We start from the raw sequence: 13,584 nt of genomic DNA, 5'->3' as shown, positions 1-13,584 counted from the left end.
AAAAACAGGTTAGTGAACAACACTCTTAAATTAACAAAGTTAACAAAACATTAGCAGCAGAACTAAGAACAGAAATATGCCATTGAGCAACACATTAAATTAAATATATAATTTTTTTTAATTATAACAAAACTGAACAATGTATGCTTAAAGTATTTTTGAACACTTATATAAGATTTGCTTCAACTTTTGCAACTTTTAATTAAAGTTTTTACCAAGTACTACAATTTTTTTTAAATAAACAAGCATATAATAGAATGAATAAAAAACAATTTCCAAACTAATGTGCAAAGTGCTCTCTTATTAATAAAGCTGCATTTTGCCATTTTTCTTCATGATAAGAAATGCATATGGACATATAGATATTATGATTAAATAAGTAAAAAATAAATAATATATATATATATATATATATATATATATATATATATATATATATATATATATATATATATATATATATATATATATATATATAAGAGGTATATTAAACAAACAACAACAAAAGGAAAATAAATAAACAGTTTAATACAAATATCAAATTGTTTACATATTTCAATACACTTTAGAGCTTTCTTGTTACTCAAATTGGAAATTGTTCTTAGGTATTGGTGAACCTCTGAATTAAAAATCCAATAAAATTTAAATTAAAAAAATTTAAACCATACCTACATTTATGAATACTAAACTTTGCCAACAAAAGCGGAGCATTAATCAAATAATATTCCTTATGAAGTGTCATAGCTAAAAAAAAATGAATATGTATATATACACTCACCTAAAGAATTATTAGGAACACCATACTAATACTTGACCCCCTTTCGCCTTCAGAACTGCCTTAATTCTACGTGGCATTGATTCAACAAGGTGCTGAAAGCATTCTTTAGAAATGTTGGCCCATATTGATAGGATAGCATCTTGCAGTTGATGGAGATTTGTGGGATGCACATCCAGGGCACGAAGCTCCCGTTCCACCACATCCCAAAGATGCTCTATTGGGTTGAGATCTGGTGACTGTGGAGGCCATTTTAGTACAGTGAACTCATTGTCATGTTCAAGAAACCAATTTGAAATGATTCGAGCTTTGTGACATGGTGCATTATCCTGCTGGATGTAGCCATCAGAGGATGGGTACATGGTGGCCATAAAGGGATGGACATGGTCAGAAACAATGCTCAGGTAGGCCGTGGCATTTAAACGATGCCCAATTGGCACTAAGGGGCCTAAAGTGTGCCAAGAAAACATCCCCCACACCATTACACCACCACCACCAGCCTGCACAGTGGTAACAAGGCATGATGGATCCATGTTCTCATTCTGTTTACGCCAAATTCTGACTCTACCATCTGAATGTCTCAACAGAAATCGAGACTCATCAGACCAGGCAACATTTTTCCAGTCTTCAACCGTCCAATTTTTGTGAGCTCTTGCAAATTGTAGCCTCTTTTTCCTATTTGTAGTGGAGATGAGTGGTACCCGGTGGGGTCTTCTGCTGTTGTAGCCCGTCCGCCTCAAGGTTGTGCGTGTTGTGGCTTCACAAATGCTTTGCTGCATACCTCGGTTGTAACGAGTGGTTATTTCAGGCAAAGTTGCTCTTCTATCAGCTTGAATCAGTCGGCCCATTCTCCTCTGACCTCTAGCATCAACAAGGCATTTTCGCCCACAGGACTGACGCATACTGGATGTTTTTCCCTTTTCACGCCATTCTTTGTAACCCTAGAAATGGTTGTGCGTGAAAATCCCAGTAACTGAGCAGATTGTGAAATACTCAGACCGGCCCATCTGGCACCAACAACCATGCCACGCTCAAAATTGCTTAAATCACCTTTCTTTCCCATTCTGACATTCAGTTTGGAGTTCAGGAGATTGTCTTGACCAGGTCCACACCCCTAAATGCACTGAAGCAACTGCCATGTGATTGGTTGATTAGATAATTGCATTAATGAGAAATTGAACAGGTGTTCCTAATAATCCTTTAGGTGAGTGTGTGTATATATATATATATATATATATATATATATATATATATATATATAGATAGATAGATAGATAGATAGATAGATAGATAGATAGATAGATAGATAGATAGATAGATAGATAGATATAGATATAGATATGTTTAATCATTATATATTGAATTATTGTTATATAAGGGGCTTTCTCAGCAAATATTTGTATATGCGGTTAATTGCGATTAATTAATCGGGACACCATTTAATTAATTCGATTAAAAATTGTAATCGATTGACAGCCCTAATAATAATAAAACAAAATATTGTGTAGGCCTAGCCCACCTTTGTCACTCGGCCAATGTAATTTACTGAAATGTAATCTGGGACGCTTACTGTTCAAAATGTGCTTTGAAATGTAATCTGGGATGCTTACTGTTCAAAATGTGCTTTGATATGCTATCAAATTGCTTTAAATAAGAGAGGGGAATACAATTCATTTTAATAACATTAACCTTCACAATTATACAATGAAACCCTAATAATTAATGGCACTCATTTGATTGAGTAAACTCGTTCCCTCAGTTCCATTGAGTAATGGGGTCTCCCATGAGTCAAACCAAACATTTTCTCTCAACATACGGCGGAAAGATCTCACTGCTGAACTTCATCACTATACTATTCAATCACTACTGAACTTCATCACTATAATATTCAATCACTGCTGAACGTCATCACTATACTATTCATTCAATGCTGAACTTCATCAATATACTATTCAATCACTACTGAACTTCATCATCACTATACTATTCAATCACTGCTGAACTTCTTCAACGCTATACCATTCAATCACTACTGAACTTCTTCAACACTATACCATTCAATCACTACTGAACTTCTTCATCACTATACTATTCAATCACTACTGAACTTCTTCAACACTATACTATTCAATCACTACTGAACTTCTTCAACACTATACTATTCAATCACTACTGAACTTCTTCAACACTATACTATTCAATCACTACTGAACTTCTTCAACACTATACTATTTAATCAATGCTGAACTTCACCACTATACTATTCAACCACTACTGAACTTCTGCATCACTATACTATTCAATCACTGCTGAACTTCATCACTATACTATTCAATCACTGCTGAACTTCATCACTATACTATTCAATCACTATTGAACATCTTCAACACTATACTATTCAATCACTGCTGAACTTCATCACTATACTATTCAATCACTATTGAACATCTTCAACACTATACTATTCAATCACTGCTGAACTTCAACACTATACTATTCAATCACTGCTGAACGTCATCACTATACTATTCAATCACTACTGAACTTCATCAACACTATACTATTCAATCACTGCTGAACTTCAACACTATACCATTCAATCACTACTGAACTTCTTCATCACTATACTATTCAATCACTACTGAACTTCTTCAACACTATACTATTCAATCACTACTGAACTTCTTCAACACTATACTATTCAATCACTACTGAACTTCTTCAACACTATACTATTTAATCAATGCTGAACTTCACCACTATACTATTCAACCACTACTGAACTTCTGCATCACTATACTATTCAATCACTGCTGAACTTCATCACTATACTATTCAATCACTGCTGAACTTCATCACTATACTATTCAATCACTATTGAACATCTTCAACACCATACTATTCAATCACTGCTGAACTTCATCACTATACTATTCAATCACTATTGAACATCTTCAACACTATACTATTCAATCACTGCTGAACTTCTTCATCACTATACTATTTAATCACTGCTTAACTTCACCAATATACTATTCAAATCACTACTGAACTTCTTCAACACTACACTATTCAATCACTACTGAACTTCTTCAACACTATACTATTCAATCACTACTGAACTTCTTCAACACTATACTATTCAATCACTACTGAACTTCTTCAACACTATACTATTCAATCACTGCTGAACTTCTTCAACACTATACTATTTAATCAATGCTGAACTTCACCACTATACTATTCAACCACTACTGAACTTCTGCATCACTATACTATTCAATCACTGCTGAACTTCATCACTATACTATTCAATCACTGCTGAACTTCATCACTATACTATTCAATCACTATTGAACATCTTCAACACTATACTATTCAATCACTGCTGAACTTCATCACTATACTATTCAATCACTATTGAACATCTTCAACACTATACTATTCAATCACTGCTGAACTTCATCACTATACTATTCAATCACTATTGAACATCTTCAACACTATACTATTCAATCACTGCTGAACTTCAACACTATACTATTCAATCACTGCTGAACGTCATCACTATACTATTCAATCACTACTGAACTTCATCAACACTATACTATTCAATCACTGCTGAACTTCAACACTATACCATTCAATCACTACTGAACTTTTTCATCACTATACTATTCAATCACTACTGAACTTCTTCAACACTATACTATTCAATCACTACTGAACTTCTTCAACACTATACTATTCAATCACTACTGAACTTCTTCAACACTATACTATTCAATCACTACTGAACTTCTTCAACACTATACTATTCAATCACTGCTGAACTTCATCACTATACTATTCAATCACTATTGAACATCTTCAACACTATACTATTCAATCACTGCTGAACTTCATCACTATACTATTCAATCACTGCTGAACATCTTCAACACTATACTATTCAATCACTGCTGAACTTCATCACTATACTATTCAATCACTGCTGAACTTATTCATCACTATACTATTCAATCACTATTGAACATCTTCAACACTATACTATTCAATCACTGCTGAACTTCATCACTATACTATTCAATCACTATTGAACATCTTCAACACTATACTATTCAATCACTGCTGAACTTCATCACTATACTATTCAATCACTGCTGAACTTATTCATCACTATACTATTCAATCACTATTGAACATCTTCAACACTATACTATTCAATCACTGCTGAACTTCATCAACACTATACTATTCAATCACTGCTGAACGTCATCACTATACTATTCAATCACTACTGAATTTCATCAACACTATACTATTCAATCACTGCTGAACTTCATCAACACTATACTATTCAATCACTGCTGAACTTCAACACTATACTATTCAATCACTGCTGAACTTCATCACTATACTATTCAATCACTACCGAACTTCATCAACACTATACTATTCAATCACTGCTGAACGTCATCACTATACTATTCAATCACTACTGAACTTCATCAACACTATACTATTCAATCACTGCTGAACTTCAACACTATACTATTCAATCACTGCTGAACTTCATCACTATACTATTCAATCACTATTGAACATCTTCAACACTATACTATTCAATCACTGCTGAACTTCATCACTATACTATTCAATCACTATTGAACATCTTCAACACTATACTATTCAATCACTGCTGAACTTCATCACTATACTATTCAATCACTATTGAACATCTTCAACACTATACTATTCAATCACTACTGAACTTCATCACTATACTATTCAATCACTGCTGAACATCATTACTATACTATTCAATCACTACTGAACTTCATCAACACTATACTATTCAATCACTACTGAACTTCATCAACACTATACTATTCAATCACTGCTGAACTTCAACACTATACTATTCAATCACTGCTGAACTTCATCACTATACTATTCAATCACTACCGAACTTCATCAACACTATACTATTCAATCACTGCTGAACGTCATCACTATAATATTCAATCACTACTGAACTTCATCAACACTATACTATTCAATCACTGCTGAACTTCAACACTATACTATTCAATCACTGCTGAACTTCATGACTATACTATTCAATCACTATTGAACATCTTCAACACTATACTATTCAATCACTGCTGAACTTCAACACTATACTATTCAATCACTACTGAACTTCATCACTATACTATTCAATCACTGCTGAACTTCTGCATCACTATACCATTTAATCACTGCTGAACTTCCACTATACTAGTCAATCACTACTGAACTTCATCACAGATACTGAGTGAAAAAATATTGAGTGAAATCTCAACATTTACTAGCCAGTGGCCAATTCATGCCCATCACCATGGGCAGGCATTAGGGGGCAATGTCCCCCAAACAAAACACCATGCCACCCTAAAGCAAAGACACTATCAACTAGTAAATAAGCCTATGGAAATAATTGTCTCTTTGTATACAGCACTATCAATTTTGTAGCAACAGGATTAAAACTAACTCAAAGGAACATTGATCTACCCAAGGGTAACTTAAAATAACACATTGCCATTTAACATAAAACTTCATATTTAACACTAAACGGAACTTGAAACTGAATTATATCCCCAAATTACTTATAAATGACAATTAATAGTGTCCACAAATAGCCCCCAAACCTTGCACAGGCCTACCTCATTAATTATTTGAATACAACAGCAAGTCCCCAAGCATAATCAACAACAAAATCGAAACCATGATCCCTGCATGCTGCAGTCTCAAAATCTATCATTTTAGCGGTGCTGTGATTCTGAGTAGTAGTTTTATGGATATTAGACTCGAGTCATCATCAACTTCGACCAACATCAACAGAGTGAGGTGGCAGGAGGAGGGGGGAAATGGGCAGCGTTGGCATCGTCATTGATAGAGCAGCAGGTGGGCATGCTTTGGCAAATACTTTCATAAGTATGACATTCATCATGAATACTAAAAACATTGGAGTTGTAATATTGTTGGTTTTATTAGTGCTTCATATTCATGGTTTGAGTTGTGGAATATGGATTAATGTGTTGTTGGAATTCAACAGCTTTTATGTGGTGATTCATGTTTATACGTTTACAAAAACGCAAATGAGCTGTGGTGTAATTTGTTAATTTATCACAATGATGTTGTAGGCTATTTTGTTTGTATGGTGTTTTGGTCTGAGATGCTTCATTATAAAACTTGGTCTGTTTTGATTATAACTACTGATTGGGTTGTCTTGCATTGTGGTGTGTGGACACTGTTTTGATCTATTTCTGTGTCTCAGATCATAAAGTGTGCCCCCCTATGAAATAGAAATGGATACTTTAATAATACAGTGAAGGTGACATTTTCTTGAGTTGTTACCTAGCTGCTCTGGTAAACAGCTGCCCCTTATACTCACGTTGATAACGTAATCAGACCGTGGTTCAGACCCAAATAATATGATGTGAACCAATGGCGTAGATTTGGTTTGAACATTGAGGGGGACAAACTGTAAATCGTTTTGGGAGAGGGTCGTAATGTTTCATTACAACACATTACACAATGCATAATAACAGTTCAAATTAATGCACAACTAAATTTTAAAAAGTATATTCAATGTAGGGATGTCGCAGCGTTATTTTATTTTTACCGATTACCATTTTCAGGGAAAAACAATTGTGGTTATACGGTTTTACACTTATTTGAAAATGTTCTTATTATGCAGCAATACTGATGCAAAACATTTCATATAACAATTGTCTAAACATCTACGTGGGTGATATGTGGATGCTAAGGGAAGCCATATAATACAAAAACTGATAAATACACACACACACACACACACACACAAAAAAAATAAAAAAATAAATAAATAGGAGGTATATAATAAGTGATGCTCCAATCTAGGGCACGATGCCGCTTATGCGAATCCCGATCTCAGTGATGTGCTAATGTAACCAGAGTGCTTCAAAAGTGCATAACTGTATGATTATTGTGGGTGTGCAACATGTAATTCACAGCATTAAACCGTCTTTTCTTCTGCAACAGTTTATTAAAGTAATCTGTTGTTCTGTCAGACACTCCAACATCGGCAACAAATACTGTCCACAACACCTCACAAATAAACCTGTGGACTATGCTTAATAACGGGAACATTGCTTACAACGGGATTTAATGTCTGATCATGACTAAAATTCACATTTATTATTGAATGTGGAGAACAGAAGCAATGCTTTAAATAATGAGGACGATTTAAAGCGTAACTTTTCAAATTTACTCGCTGATAGTGACTACATGCATGCTGTTCACACACTTTAACGTTACAAAAAGTGCCATCTTTAATTCATCACTCTAAAATTAACACAGCTAAAAATATTAAACTTACTAGTTTGCTTGTGGACGATTAGTGGAGCATCCAGTCCCATTAGTAGAGTGTTTATTTCTATGACTTCTGTCTGCTTGTTTACATCCGTCAGCTGGAGTCAGTTATTTAATGATGCCAAACAGCCGATTTAAGTTGCTTTTTTGATGGATATGATTGATTTTGGCATTTGTGTGTTTAAGCTTCAGTTTCATGTTCAGACCACGCGACACCTGGCCATTAAAGCACCACACGGTCACCGTCCGTAGCCATAGTAACACCTCCTGTACCCACAAAGACATTTCCCATTTAGACTTACAAAATCACCCCCTTCACAGCATTTGGCATCCTTATATGGCACTCTTCCACTGCACGTTATGGTTCGACTCACCTCAACTCTACTTGCTTTACATTTCGGAGCTTGCATTTCCACTGCAGTTTAGCGCCGCATCAACGTGGGTGGGATTATAGGCTGAACGTCATAGTTGCGCCGCCTCTACTGCCGTGACATCATCTTAAACATGACACAAACTGAACAAAACAATAACACTGGCGCTAGCTGTTAGCTGCTAGCTCATTGTGCTGCATAAAGCAGTTGCATGGTGATTTTACACAAGTGTAATAGTTAAATTGGCCTGGTTATTTTAGAAGCAAGCTTCCAGTAGCTGGTCAACTAAATAAAGTGAAGCTTTCAAGCAGAATATAAAGATAACGTAACAAAACTTACCTCTATCGTGGATCAATGCCAGTCCAGGGCACTCTCCCTCCCATTGCTCGCCGGTTTAGATAGCATCCATTTGGTTGAACCACTTCCACTTTTCCGTGATGGTTCTGTAATCACTTTAAAGTTTTTTTTTTTACTTTTCCCTACACTGTTGGTATGTCCGGTGGTAGCCGTGTGCGTCCAATAGCTGAGACACTTCCTGAGAGACTTTTTCATTTGCTCATCGCTAACGAGTGGACCTCATGTCTGCACCATTGACCACAGCATGGTTTTGCACACAGCCATTTCTTTTATCATAATTCGATCTGCAGGATTTTGACGTCACATTTATTATTGGCTCGGCTCGCTTGGAACCTCGACCCATGTGGTACTAAAAAAAAGTATCAGGTACCAGGTACTATCCACAGTGGAAAACCCCCAAAAAGCAAGCAGAGTCGAGTTGAGTTGAGTACCGTGCAGTGGAAAAGCCCCTATAGTCACATACTGTGAAATTTGGTCAACCAATGAGTGCTGATGTAATTGCTGTCCAACCTGTGCTGTTGTTACCATATTTGATTTGGGTGTTGATGTTTGGTTTTGGTTGTTTTTGTCCCTTTTGAAGCAGGACAACTCTTGAGTCACTATTCGAAATGGCAAAATTTGTTTGAATATTCTTCAATTATTTTTGTTGTTTTCCATAGAAGTCCCAGAATGTTATTTTTGTTGTTGTTGTTGTTGTTGCTGTTGTTGTGTGGCAGATGTGTCATCATATGTTATTTTAATTAAGTGTGTGTACAGTAGACTACCCTGCAGGGAAAAGCACAGTAACTAAAAATTAGGTCTAATTATGATCTGTCCTGTGGCAGACTGGTTTGTCACAACTATGCTCAGATTCAATAGACGCAGCAGAGTGTGTGTGCATGTCTGTGTTTGTGCGTGTGCCAGTGCGCGCGTCTGTTTGTCTGTCTGTGCGCGCGCGTGCGTGCGTGCGTGCGTGCGTGTGTGTCTGTGCTTGGGTGCATGAGTGTGCATGTGTGTGTTTGTCTGTGCGCGCGCGTGCGTGCGTGCGTGAGAATGGACACGCGGGTTCTTTATGAATGGAGGCGGGTCATGTGATGAGCACAGCTCTGTCTCCTTCGGTCAACAAGAGACGCTTCAAATGCGAACATTCACAAAAAATATCGCTCCCATTCGGACAAACATAGACACAGCGAGCTTTGTTCAGCAAACATGTCGCTCTTTAATCCGCATCGCTGCGAATATTTCTGTGATTTTATGAATGAGGCTCGTGATGATTGAGAAAAACATGGCGTCGCGCGGTCTGCTGCAAGTCTGCGTGTCAAACCGCGAGCACACATGCTGTCTAGATAGTCACCTCACTAGGGTTTGAGAACAGCCTGACACTGCGCTAATGGGCTCAAACTAAACAGCGTGACACTGAGCGTTATACCTCCATACAGCCAAAGTATATGGATTATATCATATAAACACATAATATATATGAGCTGAGCAGCAATAGCACAAATGTCTTTATTACATAACACTAGATCATCAATATTTATTTCCTAAGTGACAAAGTCATTATTTTAATTTGAGGAGGCATAGTCTACAACACTATTGTTTGCAGATTGTCAGTAGTAAATGTGAAATCGTTCAGGATAACAGCAAATATGACATTATTTACATTTGTAATACATTTATTTGTGACATGTTTGTATTGGTTGATATGATTTTTTTATGATCAGACTGCAAATATAACCTATTTGATCAGATTAAGTGAAACTATGATCAGATCTTCAGTGCAGATGTTATTGTGTGTGTGTGTGTGTGTGTGTACTCACTCGCTATTTGGATTTGATTCTTCGCTCATTGTCTTCTCACGGGGATCCAAATCCTGGCAATAACATGTTGCTCGCGCTCACGGCGTTGAAATAAAGCGCAAAGATCTCCATTTTCTCCATCAAATCACCGTGAAAGGCCGTTATTGACACAAACCCCTCCGATCTGCAGTCGAGCATGCTGCACGAGAGCCCAAAACACTGACGGGTGTATGAAACCAATGAAAACAATACTTTAATCGATCTGACATATAAATCACATCCAGCGGGGAAATCACCGGCGTCTTCCTCATCCTGATGTGAAAACAATCCCGAAAACCCAGAAACAGTGAGTTAGGAATATCCACATGAACGATCAAGCGACTCCCTTCATAGACAACTTCACACGGCACAATTACAGCATTAAACTCAACGCCTCGATTAGTTACACTTTCTCTACACACTCACAGAGACTGGAGGCGAAGAGAAATCTTGGTTTCGAATGAAATATGTGACAGGAATATGCCAAAGAACGGGAAATCTTCATTACAAGTTTGAGGGATCTGTTTTACGAAAACTCCATTTTCAAAGCAGGCGAATCACAGCAGAAAACTGAGCGGAAGACCGGATAACCGGAGACATCCCTCCGCCACACACTCACTCACTCTCGCTCTCACACACACACACACACACATATAAACTCTCGAACTCTCTCACTCTCACACACACACATAAACTCTCGAACTCACTCTCTCACACACACACACACACATAAACTCTCGAACTCACTCTCACACTCACACACACACACACACACATAAACTCTCTCACTCACACACACATAAACTCTAGAACTCTCTCACTCACACACACTCACACATGCACACACACACACACGCTCTCTCTCAGACACGCTCTCTCTCAGACACGCTCACTCACACACACACACACACTCACGCACACATACAGTCACACACACAGACACACACACACTGTCAGGGTAGTCGTCCCCTGGAGGATTATGTTGAGGACATTTGTGCCCTGCAGATCATTGGTTCCACGTCCACTGTGGGGTGAGGCGGATACCGAGCCAGAGTTCCACGACATGGCTGCCGCTGCACCATAGTTCCACGACATGGCCTCCGCCGCACCATAGTTCCTCGACATGGCCGCCGCCGAGCCATAGTTCCTCGACATGGCCGCCGTCGAGCCAGAGTTCCTCGACATGGCCGCCGTCGAGCCAGAGTTCCTCGACATGGCCGCCGCCGAGCCATAGTTCCTCGACATGGCCGCCGTCGAGCCAGAGTTCCTCGATATGGCCGCCGTCGAGCCAGAGTTCCTCGATATGGCCACCGTCGAGCCAGAGTTCCTTGACATGGCTGCCACGGGGCCAGAGTTCCTCGACATGGCCACCGCCGAGCCAGAGTTCTTCGACATGGCCGCCGCCGAGCCAGAGTTCCTCGACATGGCCGCCGTCGAGCCAGAATTCCTCGATATGGCCGCCGTCGAGCCAGAGTTCCTCGATATGGCCGCCGTCGAGCCAGAGTTCCTCGACATGGCCGCCACGGGGCCAGAGTTTCTCGACATGGCCGCCTTCGAGCCAGAGTTGCACGTCATGGCTGCCAAGCCAGCATCCCACGTCATTGACAATGAGCCCATGCCTGCCATGGCCAACGAGCCAATGCCCATGTCTGCCACAGTCAACTCCAGGACATGTCACAGCCATGCCGGAGTCAGCTCCAGGACATATCACAACCATGCTGGAGTCAGCTCCAGGACATATCACAGCTACGCCAGACTCCGCTCCAGACCATGTCACAGCCACGCCATGTCACAGCCACGCCAGAGTCCGCTCCAGGCCATGTCACAGCCACGCCAGAGTCAGCTCCAGGCCATGTCACAGCCACGCCAGAGTCCGCTCCAGGCCATGTCACAGCCACGCCAGAGTCAGCTCCAGGCCATGTCACAGCCACACCAGAGTCAGCTCCAGGCCATGTCACCACCACGCCCGAGTCTGCTCCAGGCCATGTTACGCCTCAGCCTGTTCCATGCCATGTCACAGCCACGTCTGAGTCTGCTTCATGCCAAGTCATCCTCAGCCTGCTCCATGCCATGTCACAGCAATGCCTCGGCCTGTTCCATGCCATGTCACAGCCAGGCCTCAACCTCCTCCATGCCATGTCACAGCCACACCTCAGCCTGTTCCATGCCATGTCACAGCCACGTCTGAGTCTGCTCCATGTCAAGTCACGCCTCAGCCTCTTCCATGCCATGTCACGCCTCAGCCTGCTCCCTGCCATTTCATGCCTCAGCCTGCTCCATGCCATTTCACGCCTCAGCTTGCTCCATGCCATGTCATAAGCAAGCCTCTGCTCCATGGTCTAAGCCCACCTCAGCTCCACCGTCCAGGTCCACCTCTGCTCCACAGGGGACCTCCATTCCTACAACTCCACCTTGTCCCTCAGCCCCATCGGCTTCTCCCCTCGAGCCTAGCATACCCCCCCACCCCGGACTCCACCTTGATCCCATGCAAGTTGCCGTTTAGTTCACGTTTATAGTTAGGGTTTTTGGAGTTCATGTTTTGTTTAAATAAACTGCACTTGGGTTCATCTTCACATCTTCGTCACCATCTTCATCATTGTCCTAGCCAGCATCGTTACATATACCAGATTTCCTTGTCTTGATGCTCTCTTCCTTTCGTCCATTCACTATCCAGCCAAGAGCCATCTTCACTGCATAAGGCCCATCGGTTCTGCTGTTTTTCACCTTCCATGGTTCCATGGCCTTATGAGCATTCACTCCAATCAGTAGCCCCACTGCAGCTTCAATATGTGGAAGACGAACTTCATGCAGGTAAGGTCATTTCTCAATATCCTTTTGTTTAGGAATGTTTTCTTCTTTTACAGGCAAG

General features: G+C 39.8%; 1 protein-coding gene across 1 annotated transcript in view; it reads right to left on the bottom strand.

Annotated features, from left to right (window-relative positions):
- The window catches only part of spred1 (sprouty related EVH1 domain containing 1), a 79,370-nt gene extending 67,986 nt beyond the window's left edge, over positions 1-11,384 (bottom strand). Inside the window, exon 1 of the mRNA XM_052145712.1 lies at positions 10,698-11,384. Coding sequence (XP_052001672.1) covers positions 10,698-10,726 — 29 coding nt within the window. The 5' untranslated portion in view covers positions 10,727-11,384. The remainder of the gene's footprint in view (positions 1-10,697) is intronic.
- Positions 11,385-13,584: the final 2,200 nt, after the last annotated feature.

Source organism: Xyrauchen texanus, chromosome 16 (assembly GCF_025860055.1).
Source record: "Xyrauchen texanus isolate HMW12.3.18 chromosome 16, RBS_HiC_50CHRs, whole genome shotgun sequence".
NCBI classification, from domain to species: domain Eukaryota; kingdom Metazoa; phylum Chordata; class Actinopteri; order Cypriniformes; family Catostomidae; genus Xyrauchen; species Xyrauchen texanus.
The sequence above is the reverse complement of the archived record's forward strand: the minus strand, read 5'-3'. Positions and strand labels throughout refer to the sequence as shown.